This window comes from Camelus ferus, chromosome 16, assembly GCF_009834535.1.
Source record: "Camelus ferus isolate YT-003-E chromosome 16, BCGSAC_Cfer_1.0, whole genome shotgun sequence".
NCBI lineage: Eukaryota > Metazoa > Chordata > Mammalia > Artiodactyla > Camelidae > Camelus > Camelus ferus.
In genome coordinates, this window is record NC_045711.1 from 47,799,653 (window position 1) to 47,816,296 (window position 16,644).

At 56.8% G+C, this 16,644-nt stretch overlaps 1 protein-coding gene across 19 annotated transcripts in view; it reads right to left on the reverse strand.

Moving 5' to 3' along the window:
* SRCIN1 (SRC kinase signaling inhibitor 1) overlaps nucleotides 1-16,644 on the reverse strand; it is a 71,143-nt gene that overhangs the window by 37,515 nt on the left and 16,984 nt on the right. For 17 of the 19 annotated variants that reach the window (XR_004311852.1, XM_032457878.1, XM_032457888.1 and 14 more), the window contains 2 exons: nucleotides 5,978-6,279; nucleotides 2,743-2,841 (listed from right to left, as the gene is read on the reverse strand). Coding sequence is in view for 18 of the 19 variants with exons in the window: in XM_032457878.1 (XP_032313769.1) it covers nucleotides 2,743-2,841; nucleotides 5,978-6,279 (401 nt within the window). In the remaining variant the exon portion in view is untranslated. The remainder of the gene's footprint in view (nucleotides 1-2,742; nucleotides 2,842-5,977; nucleotides 6,280-16,644) is intronic. The other 2 variants (XM_032457880.1, XM_032457877.1) reach the window with 1 other exon arrangement.

Here is a 16,644-nt window from a genome sequence, read left to right on the forward strand (position 1 = left end):
AAACCTATAGGTCGCATCCCCGCTCTTTAGTCCCCTAGCTCCGCGTGCCCCAGCTCACACACCCACCTCTCAACTCCTGTGAACATGCGTCCACGTAAACACTCGCCCCACACCCCCCGCCAAGGCTCGGGCTCCTCAACTCCTCCCCCCCCCCCGACGACGCCGGTCTCCCACCTCGACGCACGTGCACGACCACCCCCTCCCCTGGCGTGCCCCTCCACACGGTCACCGATCCCTTCCCGATGCAGAGTGCGTGAGGTGGGGGTGTGTGCTGCGGGACCTCCGCTAAGTCGGGGTCGAGGGCGCACCCCGGAAAGGTCATGACTTTCCGAGGTTGGGGGAGGGGACGCCAGCCGCATTTCGGGGTGGGGGCGGGGCTCCTGCGGAAGGCTGCCAACGCGATGGAGGAGGGGAGGGGGCGTTTCTCAGAGATCCGGAACCGCAACGGCCTGCGCGCCCCCCACCCCCGGACCGCCCCTCCGATCCATGGGGCGGGCTCCCCATCTCCGCGCCCCAGACCCCGCGGAACCCGAGGCTGCAGCCCGCGCCCCCGCGGCCGCTCCCCCTTACCTGCGGCCACAGGTGTATGCGCCGGGCCCCCAGCCCCAGGTCCCGCGTCGGGTGGCGGAGGGAGGGCGGCCCCCTACACCCACCCACCCGGGCTCTTCCCTCTCCCGGCCGCCTCCGCAGCCGCCGCCGCGGGTGCCCTCTGCTGCAATGCGAGAGCCGCCGCCGCCGCCGCCGCCGCCGAGCCGGCCCGGGCCCCGGTCGCCCCGGTAACCGCGACTCCACCTGGCGCTGCACGGCGCGCCGCCGTGCACATCCTCTCTCCGGCCCCCTCCCCGGCGCGGCCCCGCCGGCGCAGCCCCGCCGAGGAACGGCGGAGGCTGGTGGCTGCGTCGCCGCGGTCACCCGATACGCCGGCCCGCCGCCCGGGACTCGGGTTGCAGCAGGAGGGAGGGAGGTTAGACAGCCTAATGGAAGAGGGGGAGGGGCTGCGGCTTGGAGTCTAGCCTCTGTTCCCCTCCCAGGATCCTCTTCAGGACCCCTCTCCCAACGGTCTGGCCTAGGGTGTGAGGGGAGGAGAGTGGCCTGCCTCCCGACTCGCCACCCTCTGAGCTTACAGCCTCTCACCACCAGGGTCTCAGCTGTGCACCGTTGCCCTTCTGGCTCTCCTGTGACTCAATTCCCAGCCAAGCCTGGGAGACCTAGAAATTTCCTTGGTGGCCTCTGATCCTGCTCTGCTGTGTGACTCTGACATTTGCTGAACGTCTCTGGTCCTGCACTTTACACAAAGGAGCCTCAGATCCAGCCATGGGAATGGGAAGTGCAATGAGCAGTAAGTAAAAAGTGAAGACAAGATCATATGCACAGCCACTTTCCTCTGGACCTATGAAGCCCTGGGGTGAGGGTCCCTTCAAGCTCTCCACCTTCCTCCATCAGAGCAGATTTCAGATATGGACAGGCCTGGAATCTCATAACCTGGGACAATGGAGATGACCAAGTCCAGCCTCACTCCCCTCCATCACCCCAACCCAAGACCCTCCATCTCCTCCACCTGGGGAGCACACCTGTCCTCTGCCTCATCACCATCCCTGTCTCAGCCCCACTTTGACCTCCACTGCACACCTGGCCACTCAGGACAAGTCCATCTCACTTGCCATGCAGCCTTAGGGGCAGACTCATCTCTGCTCCCTAAGTTCAGTCAAGACGGAGCCGAGAGCTGGGGAAAGAAAATGGGCTGGGTGCCCTGTGAGTGATGCCAAGCTTGCCAGTCTGTTACTAGACTTGAGTTACACTCAGCTGAAAGTCCGTTCTCTGGAGCTTTGTCCTTTCCTAAGCTGTCACATTTTTCTTTCTCCTAATTCTCCTCGAAAAAGTCAAGCTTTGCTGCCCCTCCCCAGGAGGCATGGGGTATGAGGGTAAGAGAGGATGGCACCCAGGCGACTCACTGGGTTCTCTGCCTCTACTCTTCCTCTGCTACCCTCAAGTCATGGTCCCCTCAGGGGACCAGAGTTGCAACTCTGACTCCCTGGCCCCTCCTCCCCTCTGGGGCTTCAATGCCTGTTTTCCCCCACCTCCCCACAGTAATGTCCAGGCCTGAGCTGGGGGCCCAAGCCCTTAAAATCCTGTCTCAGTGTGTTCCTGTCCATCTGCCCATCAGGGAAACTGAGGCATGATAAGGAATCAGGAAATGGGTTCAGAACAAATGGCTAGGTGCCAAGGTCCTCTTCCTTTTGAAACTAAGCCTTGGATACAGCAAGAGGGATGGGAGAGAGCCACCATGAACTTCCTGCTGGGAAGACAGCGGGGGATGATTGGGTCTGCTCAGAGATGGAGGGTAGGGTGGGGAGAGAGGAATGAGATGACCCGTAGTGGGGGTGGGAATTGGGTACAGGGGACAGAGACTCTTGAAAACCAGTGGGGGGAGGTGGGAGGTACTCCTGTTTAAAGGAAAAAATGATTTAAAAAAATTTTTAACCTGACTATTCTCCCTCAAAAAAAAAAAAAATTCCTTCCCCAAAGCCAAATTTTGCCATGAGTTTGGGGAGGTGGTGGTAGGAATTAGACAATCAGGGGGAGGAAACAGGGCATAGGAATCCCCTGAAAATGGGAGGGGGGTCTTACAGAAGAGAAAGGGATGCAAAATGAAAATCCTGGATATCCCCCTTCCAAAAAAATCCTCCTCAAAGCCCAAGTCGGCCATGGGTTTGGGGGGTGGGGTGGAGGTGGGTGACTCACCTGGGCCGGCTGGCCAGCCCCGGAGGGGGCGGAGTCGCCATGGAGGTGGGAGCAGAGGGAGCTGAGGAGGCACACGGGGTCCACGGTCCAGCCGCCAACCTGTGTGTGCGAAGCGGGGGACACCCCATTAGGGGGAGCGGGCAGGAGCCGCTGGGGGCCTGTGACGGGGCAGGGAGGGGCGTTCCTGGGTGAGAGTGGCACAGAGCTCACACCACAGAGGGTCCCCGCAGCTGGTTCCCTACCAAGGCTGGGTCTCTAACTAGAGCCCTGGGCCTATTTCCAGGGTGTTTCTCTCCTGTCAGGCTGGGGGCTCTTTGAGCCCAGGGCAAGGCCTTCCCCAACAGATACTCTTGAAGTCCTTATCTTCACTTCTTGACTGCCTCTTGGGACACTCTGCCAGGGAGCTGTCCCTCCCCTCTTCCCTCCTCCAGCTCTTCATCCCCTCCTCACTGAAGATGTCATCTCCTACCTCACAAACATGAGAACCATTCCACGGGGGCCTTACCCAAATGTGCCTCTGCCCCGAAAGGGAAGAGGCTTTCTTCTCCCACGCCACACCTAAGGCTCGAAACCCGTCCCCTTCTGACTTCTCCAGGCCCTTTTCCCCCTCAGCATCCTCAAATTCCTCCATATCTCATCCGGTCACACCTCAAACAGTTACCGAGGCAGCGCTATCCAGGCATAGGCACTGAGCAGTCAATGTAAGTGAAACAGCGGTAGATCCTACCCACTTAAACCCTCAGGAAGGGAATGGATAAGTGAATGAATGAATAAAGGAATGAACTTGTGAGTGAGCGGCCATGCTTTGATTCATTTACTAAGTATTTACTGAGCAGCTACTCTGTGCCAGTGAACGTGTGAGACACACTGGAGGCCCTCAAGCACGCCCACGTCTTCTCTTGCAGGCCTGTTGCCCCTTGAAGCCGCCATCCTGGCTGCTTTCATCTCTTTTCTGGCCAAACCTTCCCAGACAGGCCTGCAGCCCAGCGCTCCTGGTCCCTCACCACCTCCAGTCTCTTCCACCCCTGACACTAGACATTACCTCACCACAGAACGAGAAAGGCACTCTGGAGAAAGGAGATCCTGGCCAGTCCCAACCGCTGTTTCTCTCTCCCCACCCCTCCTGACTTCAGAAATGCAGGGGGCCCTCCTGCTGGGCCTTTCTCCTCTACCTCAGGAATGCAGGACATTCCTGGTTCCCCACTCCCCATCTGTCATGGGCCCTGTTCCCTCTCAGACTCCATTCTGCCTTTGGTGACCACGCTTACTGTCAGGTCCCACCTCCATTTCTGCCCGGGTCATGCTCAGTCCCCCTCCTGAAGCTGTGGTCCCTTCAGAGTCTTGAGGTGCACATTTGGTGCCTAACAAACATCCCTGTGAAACCCCTACCCCTCCTCCAGCTCATCTCCCACTGTTCTGTCCCCCACCTGCTATCCCTCTGGTTTCCACCCAAGGCACCGACGTCTCCCTGTCACCCAGGTTTTTCTGTCTTTGCCTCCTGGATCCAGGCTGCAAACAAACCTCACTCATCTTCCCTCCAACCCCACTCCCACCACATCCCTCTCCCTTCCTCCTTCCTGACACACTCTCTTCCTCCTCTCCTTCTCCTGCCTCCAGCCCCTCCCTCTCATCTCTTCCTAGTCACCATCTAAAAACAACCACGGCCTTCCTAGTCACCACCATCTGGCCCCCACACCTCCCACTGCCTCCCACCCCCAGCCTTCTGCATCAGCCAGTTGGACCTTAAGGTGCCAGTCCCCAAACCAACTCAGGCCTATGCTCACCTCCCATCCCCCACTTCTTAAAACAACATTCTCTTCCTCCATAACTATTCAGACCTTTTTCATCCTTCTAAGCCTAATTTATGTACCTCCTCCTCCAGGAAGCCTACCCTGATCAGGCCCATCCACCTGATCTCCTTTCTTCCAAACTGTCTTCCAACTGATTATGCCCTTTATACTTAAGTATAACCATCCTTTCACCCCATCTAATCACAAATGCCCCTGCCTCCTCCTCCTAAGCCAGAGCACACAGAGGGAATCCACTGAAAGGGATCCCTGAAGATGAGGACCAGATCATCAACCTTACCCCAGTTGGAACTCTGCTCCCGGGAGGACTCTGGAGCTGATAAAAGCTGGACAGAACTGGAAGTAACATCAGGGGCAGATAAGGTACCAGAAATGCACCAATGTGCCCTTGTTCCCTGCAGTGAGGCTAGGGAACAAGGACACATTGTGACAAGGGTGGCAAACTCTTCCCTCTTCCCAGCCACACCAGCAGTACTTGTAAAGAGGGACCAAGCAAGACAGGTGTGGGAGCAGGGACTGATATCCCAAGGCTTGATTAAAAAGATGCTGATTGGATATCACCCTCCCCTGGGTCCTTTCTCTCAGGTAGGACAATGCTTGAATCTCAACAGCCAACGTGTAGCAGCGGTCAAGGCCCCTCACCAATGTGGGACTGGGAGCAGAAGGCCAGTCCCAGAAAGAACTCTCCTGCAGACAAGAAGGTCAAACTTGGATGCAGAGATGCATCCAGGAACCCAAGTATCTGGGAGAGATTTACAAAGAAAGCATTGCATTCCATGTAGAAGGAGATAGGTTCTGGACCAGAGGCAGGAACCCTGACTCCTGTCTAAGCCTTACTGATGGCAGGAGAAAAACAAGGCACAGAGAGAGGAGTCCTCTAGCTCAAAGTCACACAGCGAGTCTTGGGGGAAGAAACAAACGGGGTAGGGGAGGGAAGAGGAGGTAAAAGGCCCCAGGAATTCTGGACTCTGTTCTTGCAGGGCTGGGGCACATCAGATCCAGCCTTCTGAAGCTCCCAAAGCCTGATCTTTCCTTAGGGGCCATATCACAGAGGTGCTGCCCCCAAGGTCTCAACTCCACCACCTGATGGACCCTCAGACTCAGAACAGTCAGTCCACAAGGCTGTCCCCTCTTCCTCCCCACCTTGGCCTCCAAGACAGCCTTCCTCTGCTCAGTCCAACAGCCTGAGTGAGAGACTGGGCTCTCTCTGCTCAGTCCCAAGCTCCAAATTCCAGGACTGCAGCCAGAGGTCTGGGGGCTGAGTCCCGCACCCCTTCCTCCCCAGGCTCCTGAAAAGGCCAACCAGGGCAACTCCAGGACTTATGCTCTCCCCTCTCTGCCCGACACCTCTCAGAATCAGGATGAGCCAGGGAGCAGGGGAGCATAGACCCCCCCTCCCCAGCCCACAGTTGAGGGGCCCCACTCACCTGCTCCCGCATCCTGTCTTGCTGACCCCGCAGGGCTAGGGCGTGCTGGGGGTACTTGCTCTTCAGATGGTCCATGAAGGCATCGCGCTTGCGATCGGCATCGGCCTTCTGGAGCCCGCTGAGCGCCTCCAGGCTCTGGGCAGCGATCACCGTGTGCCGCCGCTCCGACGTGTGCACCAGCCCCACGTTGGAGAAGCGCCGGCCCCCGCTGCCCCCGCCGCCCCCGCCCCCCAGGGTCCGGTACTCCCGCGGGTACTCGGCATCGTCTGCAGACAGCATAGGGGGGCTGCTCCGCTCCGGATCTGCGAGACGGGAGAGGGGGGACGGCGGGGTCATGGTGCGCCCAGCCTGGGGCTGCCCATGACCCTTCGGGGTCACTGCGAGGAGGGGCAGGCCTAAGGTGGGAGGTGCCTCTTGAGGCACCTAGCGTGAGGCAGGGGCTGCCCAACCTCCTTCAGGAACAGAAGAGGCAGAAGCGAGGATGGGGTGGAAAGTGAGCCCTGAGCTCCAAGGAGGGTGGAGAGCAAGGGCAGTGTCCAGCTTCCTGCTCTTCTGCCGGTGGGTTTGGAGGGATAGTGACTGCAGATGAGGTGTTGCCCTTTGAGGCCAAGGAGAGGTTGGAAGCAGGAAGGTGCTGAGGACACCCCCTCTTTTTTCCTTCCTGACACTGGTGTGAGCAGGGGAGGGAAGGGGAGTTCCCTTTTAGATGCTTCCTGGAAACTGTGGGAAAGAGCCTGCACCGGCTTTCTTTCAAGAGCATCCTCTAAGGAGAGGCAGGATGGGATAGGGGTGGGTCTAGCCTCCTCCCTCAGACTAGACTTTAGGACACATTTGTCCTAAAGGCTGGAGGTTGGCTTGGAAAGGGCCCAGCACTAGGAAACACAGGGGGAATGGGGGCAAAGATCACATTTGGGATTCCCAAAGGGATGGTGGCCCAGAGTCTGGGGCAGGGGACCCCCTTTCCCCTCCCTCCCCAGAGACAGACAGACAGACAGACAGACAGGAGAGGCTGGGCACAGAGAGGACAGTGAGAGATGGACTGGGGACAAACTCAAAGAAAGCAGACAGAACAGCTCAAGCTTTCCCTCTGGGACCCGCCCCTCCCCTCTCCCTCCCTTCAGGCTCCCTTCCCAACAAACAGACACAAGTTCAAGACCTATAAGGGACGCATGGGGGACAAAGGACAGTACAGAAGCAGAAAAAAAAGAGAAGGCCGGGGGTTGAGGTCTCCATGCAGAACTCTAAACCTGTCCCCTGCATGCCCACCAGCCCTGAGCTCCTGGCCTCCCCCAGGCCCAGCTCTGCTGTCTCCCACCATCCAGCCTCAGTGTTGTCTGACCCTCCCACAGCCCAGCAGGGGACAGTGGTTCCAGAGTGTCACCCATGCCAGGGGTGGGAGGAATTGCTTGGGCTTACTTGAACCTTATTCCTGGGCCTAAAACAGGTTTGCCCTCCCTCATCCCCAGACATCACCCTCATTGGGAGACAAACACAGTCTTCCTGGGGCACCCACAGCCTGACAGTCCACTAGCCTCAAAGCAACACCCCCTAAGTGTAGCCCAGGTCTGGGGAACCAAGCACTATAGCAAACAGGCACCCTGACGCAGGGGTGGACTCCCAGGGTTGACAGGAGCAAAAGAGGAGGAAGCTGGGGATTCTGGGATTCCACCAGATTCCATCCAGCCCAACCCTTGTCAGTCCCCTCCCTCCACACATCCACTGTTCAGGAAGCCCCCCGCCAGGCCTCAGTCCCCTCCTGTCCACCACGGGAGGAAAGAGGCGATTCAGCCATATTCCCGGAAAAGCCACCCCTCGCCCAGCACACACACACGCACACACACACACACACACACCTCTTTGGGCTGCGGCCAAGGCATGCAGATCTCGGGGATAGATCCCTAGAGGACCAGCACCTCCCACCAAAGCCAAGGGAAGGATGGCTCCCGTGGACACAGAGCTCTGCAGCTTCCAAGGTGGCTGACTGACCGCCATCACCATGGCCTTCAAACTTCCCAACACATCTGTGGAGGTGAGGGGTATTACTGTGGCCCCATTTCAGAGATGGGGCTACTGAGGTCAGAGAAGTCCAGTCACAAGCACAAAGCCACAGTGAGTGGTAGAGGCCAGATTTGACCTCAATATTTATTAGGTTCACCTCATTCATTCCCACCACACCTTCCTGGCCAGAGGACAATTGTTTATTGATGGAACAATGACACCACCATCATTTCTTGTTTACCTGTCATCTGCCTACCCTGCACTGGGGCTGGGGTCCCTCCCGCCTCACTCTTGTAGGCATCTGTCCCTCTTACCACAGTCACAACCCTTGGCTGTGCTCCCCAAAGTGAGGTCCAGATACACAAGAGATGACTGTGGGAGGAACTGTTTCATAGTGTAATAGTTACACCTTTATTTTCATAAGGATTTTTTTCTTTTTCCTTTTTTTAACTTTTTTTATTGAGTTATAGTCATTTTACAATGTCGTGTCAAATAAGGATGTTTGAAAAAACTGACAAGAAGATACAATTGCTGATTTCATAAATATTGTTCCTTGGTATGGGAGTGAGATAAGGTTTCCTTTTAAGTAAATTTATTAAGTTCAAAGTGAGTTAATGAAGAACATATTGAGTTAATACAGCACAAAGGTTCCCTGATAGGGAGGAAGTTCCTGGAGCTGGCCCCTAACTGAGGCTGGGAACCCCTGGGCCATCTCGGTGGGGACCCAGTCCTAGCCCTTGAGGAGCTGGTGGCAATCTAGGGTGGCCAGTGAACATGGCCGGAAGGGAGTGACCTGATTACCACCCAGAAGAAGGAGGGCCGGGATAGGGATGCTCTGGCAGCTGGACCAGAGTCTGGGAGCTGCCTCCCATGACCCTTAAACTCCCTCGTCCACTCACCCTGTCCACCAGCTGGAGACATGCAAACTCATGGGGCACAACTGAGCAGGAGGAGCTCCTCCGTGGCCAAGTGCCCTGGACATTCCATAGTCTTCCCTTTGCCCAGGGTGGGTAGGACTCTGCCCATGGCCTCACCACTGGAAGCCCGGCTCTAGAGCCCAGCCAGAGCCCTATCTGGGCCAGAGGGCCCACCCCTGTGCCAGACAGCCAGGCTCCTCATGCCTCCTCAGGCTCTGGACACACACAGGTGCACAGGGAAAGGTCTCCAGTTCTCAGCTTCCCTCCTACCCTTCTGCCCTCCTGGACCCAGAAGAGAGGCTCATGGGTTATGTAGGAACCTCACCTCTTTCCCTGAGCCCACTGACACCCTCCACGCCAGCCCTTCCTTCCCTGGTTCCTCAGGTCGGGGGTGGGGGGTCTCAGTGCATCTGGGGTGAGGCAGATGGTATGCCAGCAGCCTTCAAGAAGCAGAGACTGTTGGGACGTCGGGGGTCACCCAGTCCCTCCCAGGTCGATTAAAGGGGCCCAGGTGGAGCTGGCAGGGAGGGGTCCAGGCTACTAGAGTGGGGAGGAGGAGGCTCTGGACAGTGGACGTGCAGTCCCCAGCCCCATAAATCTCACACAGTGCGGGGGAGGGAGGCGGTGAGGAGGGGGCTGCTGAGCAGGTCTGAACAGAGAGTGGAGCAAGGACCATCTTCTCCCCGGCTCCTCCAAGGCAGGGCTCACCCCTCAGGTGCCCAGGCACTGGCGGAGGGTGGGGTCAGGGGGTGAGGCAGGAGCTGGATTCTGGAGGGTGGCAGAGAGAGAGGAGTGGGTAGGAGAGACAATCTGCTGTCTCTGAGGGAAGGTGGAAAAGAGGGGTTTTGATTTTGAAAAGCTTTAGATACAATAGCCAAGACATGGAAGCAGCCTAAATGTCCATCAACAGATGACTGGATAAAGAAGATGTGGTATATTTATACAATGGAATACTATTCAGCCATAAAAACCGACAACATAATGCGATTTGCAGCAACATAGATGTTCCTGGAAAATGCCTTCTAAGTCAAGTAAGCCAAAAAGAGAAAGAAAAATACTATATGAGATTGCTCATATGTGAAATCTTGAAGAAAAAAACATAAATACAAGGCAGAAACAGACTCATGGACATAGAATACAGGCTTGTGGTTGCCAGGGAGGTGGGGCGTGGGAAGGGACAGAATGGGATTTCAAAATTTGTAGGTACTGACAAGCATATGTAGACTAGATAAACAAGATTATACTGTATAGCACAGGGAAATATATATAGGATCTTGTGGTAGCTCACGGCGAAGGGGACAGTGACAATGAATATGTATATGTTCATGTATGGCTGAAAAATTGTGCTCTACACTGGAATTTGACACAGCATTGTAAAATGACTATAACGCAATAAAAGTTAAATAAATAAATAATAAAGGAAAAAAATTTAAAAAAAGAAAAAGAAAAAGAAAAGCTTTAGAATCTGTTTAAGAACCTTTGAGACCCTTGGCTTTATTTAACAAATAAACTATGCTCAGGGAAAGAGGTGAGGTTCCTGCGTAACCCGCAGTCCTAGCTCCCTGCTCTAAGATTTCTCCCCTCTCTGCAGGGCCCCAGTAGACTGGGGCGACTGGCCTGGGATTCTGGATTGGGGGACCATCCTGTTACCCTTGGGGGAAAAAGGCCACTGGGGGCTCAGAGTGCTCAGGAATGAATTTATGTCTGAGGCAGCCCAGGCACTTGACATCAGAATATTGGGAGAAAAAGCACCCGGGCCAGAGACACTCTGAGTTTAGAGTCAGCTCCTTCCCCGAGGGACCCTGGGTTAGCCATTCCTTTAGTTATCCATTCAGTCAACAAGCCTCTTCCCTCACAGAGCCTGAGGGCACTAATCTGTAAAATGGGGTCATGGAACCTCTAAACCCTACTCCTGGGCACTGGGTGAGAAGCCGGCAAGACAAGAAGAAAGCACATTGTTCTGAATTAAAGACATTCCTGGCACAGGGGCTGTTGGGACAGCAATCTTCCCATTACCCCTGCCTGGTCCAGCCACCGTCAAGTCCTCTAGTGGCCCTGACCCTCCCTAGACTGAGCAGCCCAGTGAAAAGCCCAAGCTAGCGAGCAGTGGGCTCTGGGCACCAGTGGCCCTGAGCAGATCAGTGCTTGCTGTTCACCAGCAGGGGGCTAGGGAGGGATCTATCTGGGCAGGGGTCTTGGGGGTAGGGAGGGAACAGAGAGACAGGCAGATGGGATAGGGAAGGCTTGAGGGTTAAGCAGGACTACGTTCTACTGGGGCAGGGACATGGAATTGGAGGACTCTAGATGGAGAGGCAGATTCAGGGAGCTCTGAAAGCAGGGGGAAAGTGGGGGAGGCTCTGGAGGGGGCCCTAGAATTGGGGTACACTGCTGGAAGGGGCATTAGGACTGAAGGCCCCTGAGAGGTGGGGGTTGGGGGAACCTGAAAGATAAGTTGGGGCTGGAAGGCTTGAGGTTCTCCAAGAATCCTCAATCCGCAAGGCTAAAGGTAATTTTTGAGTCAGAGATTCAGGATGCCCAGGACTGGTGAAATGAGGGGAAAGGGGAAGTGGGGAATGGGGGGCTCCAGTCACCCTCAGCTCAGCCTTCCCAGCCTGCGCAATGGGGAATTGAACTGGCCAGAGGCTGGGATGACCCGGGGCAGTGGGCGCCCCCCAGTGGCTGGCTGCGGATGAAGGCGCAGGTGCTTGGGAAGAGAGCGACACTGTTATTTGTTCCACCAATTCCAAATTCCACATTTATTTATGAGCCCAATTTATTTTTATCCTCCACTGCATTCTTTCACATTAGATCACTGTAACTCATGATGAGAATTAAGAGCTCAAGGTTTTAGTGACACTGTCTCATAAGCCATCGAGCTACCCCCTACCTGGCGTCTTTACCCCAGATGTCACCATCTACTCTGTCCTCTGGCTGCCACTGGGTGACATCCACACATGACATCATCTTCAGAGGAAGAGAGTGTGAGAAGAGGAGAGGGGGAGGGAGAGGAAAGAAGAGAGGGGAAGGGGAGGAAGTAGAGAGAAGAACAAAGCTATGAGCTACAGAAAAGAGATGGCTCTCACTGGGGCTCGCATGGTGAGGACCTGGAGTTCAGGTCCCTGTCTCCCTCTCCCCAGAGATTGGGAGGCTGGACAAGGCCCCCTCCCTTGGGGACCTGAGAAACCTCACAGTTGTGTTCCCATCTACTGCCTGAGCAGAGGTGGTGGCTGGGCACCAGCTCAGGGAACCCACAGGGTTCCTAGATCCCAGTAAGGCCCTCAAGCAGGGCAAGGGGAGGGGTGTCTAGAGATTGCTGGAAAGGTGGAGGGTCTGGCTCAGACCCCAAAGTGCCTCACACACACGCACATGCACACACAGTGGAACACAAGCAGCTCAAGGATCTGCCAGCCCCTCCATCTGCAGCCAAAGCAAGAGGAGCCCAAGTCACCCAGGAGGAGCCCCGAGGCGACTGCCACCATCGATTGTGCCTGACAACTCCATCCTGCTGAGCAGCTGCTGCCATCAGGAAGCACACTCTGCTGGGAGGTCAGAGGTCAGAGGCTAGAGGACAAAGGTCAAGCTTGGCAGAAGCTCCAGGAACCGGGATGAGGGTGAAGGGATGATCCCTTCACCCCCATCCCCACACCCTGTGAAGGAACCACTTCTCTGTCTTTGGGCGCCCCTGGCTCTGGACTCCCGGTGTGCCCGTGGCCCTCAGTCTGCTGTCTGTCTCTGGGTCCTTGGAGCAGAGACCCATCTGGGTCTGTTTTCTAAAACCATCTTTTCCGCCCCATACCACAGCAACCAAAGTCATTTTCCGGGCAATTGCCTTTCTGTAAACATTCCTGTGTAATATCCCCCCAAATTGCTAAGGCCCAGCACCCTGTCAAGTCTCCCTGTCACTCCAACCAGAGCCTCAGAGGTGGGGGTGGGTGGTGGGAGGAAGGGCGATCGAAGTGGGGAGGCAGCTGCCCTGAGGGTTAAAGACAGGGCTTCTGTCCAGCTCCTCGCATGGAACCCCCACCCCTGAGCCCTCAGGTTTCCCCACGTCCACCAACTCAGCACCACTCCCCTGAAGGTCAGGCTTCCTCAGGAGAGCCTGTCTGGACTGAGAGGGATGGCAGAGAAGAAGAGGGAGGGGAACCCACAGAAGGGAGGCCTGGGGGGAAAGGGAGCCTACTTGAAAGCATGCGGCAACTGTTAGACAATAAAGGTGACTTCCTGGTGCCTGGGAGCACAGGGGCAAGGCCGGGCAAGCTGTCATTGTTGGGTCCCCAGGGAAGGCAGCTCACCTGTCCCCTGAGATGTGAGAGGGAGGACCCAGAAGTGGGGAGAGGCCAGGTGGAGCCCATCGTGAGTCGGGTGGACCCCTACCCAGGCAGTGCAGTGGTGCGGGGAAGGTGGGCAAGGCAAGAGGGTATCAGAGGCTGGATGGTCCTTGGCTGGTGACACTGATGCTCGCAACCCAACCCCTGGCACGGATCTACAGAGCCACTGTGGAGAAGGGCCTGGGTCGATTCTTCTCCCAGGACAGCAGGGAAACCAAGGCCCAGGGAGGATAAGGAATTAACAGATCACCATGTGGACTCCCTTCCTGGGCTGGGGGGGAGGGGGAGTGGGACTGTGGCCTGGGACCCCCTGGACTCTTCTACTCCCATGCCCAGGGTCCCTGCTACCCTCTAGCCCCCGGAGAAGCTGGGCCTGTAGACTCAGGTGAGGAGGACAGAGCCCAGGAGGGAGCCAGGAGGCAAGGGTGGGTGCGGGGCACTGCCAGTCACAGCCTCATGCCGGCAGGAAAACACAAACCTATTTGCGCAGATTTAAAACCCACCCAAGGCCACTTAGTTGGTAAACGAGTCGGAATGTAATTAAAGGACCTCAGCAGGGCTGGAGAGGGAGAGCTCGCCTGCCTGGGTCTCAGCTGCTCCCAGCAGAGCTTCTCGGGCTTTCCCCAGGGAGAGGGAATCTGAGGGGGGGTGTTGGGCTCCCTGGGATAAGGTGGGCACTGCCCCTGCCAGCTCAGCCTTCTCACTGGTCTGCAGGCTGCCTCTGAGCTGCTCAGACTGGGAGCACCCCCAGGGCAGGGCCTCTTCCCTCAAACTAGGCACATCCCAGGGCAGGGCCAACATCCCCTCTCTCAGATTGGGTATACTTCCAGGGCGGAGCCTTTGTCCCCCACTTAGACTGGGGACACCCCACAGCAGGGCTCCTGTTTCCCCCCCATCAGACTAGGGGTTCACCTAACACAGAGCCTTGTCTCCCCTGTGCCTCCTCCCTGAGGGTTGGGCCTCTGTTTACCTCATTAGATCGGAAGCTCCCTCAGGGCAAGGCCCTTGTCTCCTCCCTCAGACGGGGTCCTCCTTGATGGCAGGGATACCACTGCCCCCAGACCTGGTGGTCTTGCAGGACTGAATTAGGTGGGGTGAAGAGACCCAGTAGCCACCTTGGGAGTGGGGTGGGGAGCAGGGGACAGTGAAAGATGCCAGGCTTGGCCTCACTGCCACCTCTGCCGGCTGCCCTGGTCTGCGTGGCCACGGAGAGCTTGCGACATTCTACCTGCTGCCCTCTCTCCCCAACTCCCCATGTCCACAGGCCATGCAGCCCAGCTGCCCTCTGACCCTGGCGAGGTGAGCCCCTGCTCCCAGCTCATGTCTCCCGGGAAGACAGAAGTGATGTCTCCAGACCATTCTGCTCACCCCTGCCTACATCTGCTTTCCCTCCAGCCAAATGCCTTTCCCAGGAAGGAAATCAAGGCTCAGAGAGCAAACCTGACCCAGTCCCACAGGAGCTGGAAACAGCCAGAAATGGAACCTAAGCATCTTGGCCCCCTGGGGACAAGGACTTATCCACCATTCAATGCCACTTCCTGGAAAGACAATGCCAGGGGAGCCCTTCTCCAGGCCCCAGGCCCCAGGGGGCCATAGACTAACAACCTCCTTAGGAGGAATCAGCAGCAAGGTGGAACGTGCCATGCAGAACCCCAAAGAGAGAAGAGCCGTGGGTCATACCCCAGCTGCACCCCCAGGTGCCCACCTCAGCCCAGTGGGATGCTCACCAACAGGAATCAGGCTCCCCACATGGCGTCTGGACCATACGCCTCAGCTAAGAGCCCCACTCCTTGCAAAAGGGCCAACAAGTCAGTCCCTTGCCCAGAATTTCGGAGATACAATCCTCCCTCTTCTCCCTGCACCCCTCCCCCGCAGAAAGCAAAGCCATGGCATTACCAAAAATCGCTCACTTTGGGGGCAAGTAAGCGCTGTTCAAACCCAGCTGTGCCACTAACTAGCTGTGAGACCTTGAGCAGGTCAGTGGCCTCTCTGAGCCTCAGTCCTTTCATTTGTTTTAAAAAAAAAAAAGCTATTAACACTCAGACAGGCGTGCAGATTGTGCACTGCATGAAGGCACTGGCCCAGGGAGCAAGTGGGGGGACAGTTCCTTCCTGATCTGCCCCGTTGCCTGATTTCCTTTCACTCCATTGTCAGAGTTTTATGAAACCCAGGATGGTAGGGTTTGGATTTTTAGCTACTAATGAAGATCTGGCTAATTGGCTTCCCCAGGAAGGGTGGGGGCGGAGATGCGGGGGGGGAGCATGTCACCCCTAGTCTGAAGCCATCGCTGGAAAAGCTGGGAACAGCCCTGGCGTGTGCCCACACGGCACCGCGCTAACAAGCTAGCTCCTGCATGGCATCTCCACCATCACGCGCCCAGGGAAGGTGTCCTGTCAGCTCCACATCTCCTTGGAGAGGCAGTGGAGAGGAACACAGGCCGGGAGGCTGGGAAGGGAGGGAGGCAGACGCCTGTCCTCCAAGCTCTGCCACTGCTCTGGGGAGGCTACCAGAGCTCCTTCTCTCTCGGGGAGCACTCGAGCCTCAGGGTGCTATGGCCAGGGTGGCGGGTGTGGGCAAAAGGGCCTTTACCACACCCCTAAAGCTACCTCGTGTTGAAAGCATCCCAGAGGGAGGCATCCTGTTCCCAGGGGGAGGGACCCCAATCTGTTGGAAGTGAGTGGTAGAAACCCCATCCATCACCCATCTCCCCACAGGGAAGTGTTGTGAACCCCCAGTATTCATCAAGGGCCTCATCAACATTGGACAGGAGCCTCAGCGCTGCTGGACCCCTCCATATCCTCCTCCAAGACACCGCCCACCCTTCATGGGGTCAGGTTCTCTTAAGGAGGCCTTTCCCAGCCCACAACCCTGACACCCAGACAGCTCCCTTGGCCACCAGAACAATCAGGGTCCTGGTGCCTCCAGACTCCAAGCCCAGGCACACATTTCTGCTGATCACACCTCTATGGTCATGCCTGTGCAGCATGGCACATGCCCACATGCCCAGCACAGGCTCACAGACGTGTGCCCACTCACAACCGGCCTCCCCTGCACCCACTACAGGCATCTACACCCAGAGGGACACACCTGTGCCCCGCTGGGACTGGTTTGCCTTAGAGACGCCACCCTCACTCACCACTCTACCATCTTAGATGCCACGTGGGCAGACAGGGCACTGTGCCCATGCGCACACATCATGAACATTTAGGACCCCACAACAGATTGCATGCATTTAGGGGCTCCCTCAAATGCCAGCTCGATGCATCTCCAGCTTGGGGGTGAACGACAGTAGGGACCCCATTTGCCCAACTTGAGTCTAGCTAACCGCCTTCTCAGAGAGGCAACTTCTTCAGCCCCTGTCCTACTTTGCCAAGTTCAGTCTCCTTCTTGAAGTGTTGACCTTCTGTCTTGAAATAAAGGCCAC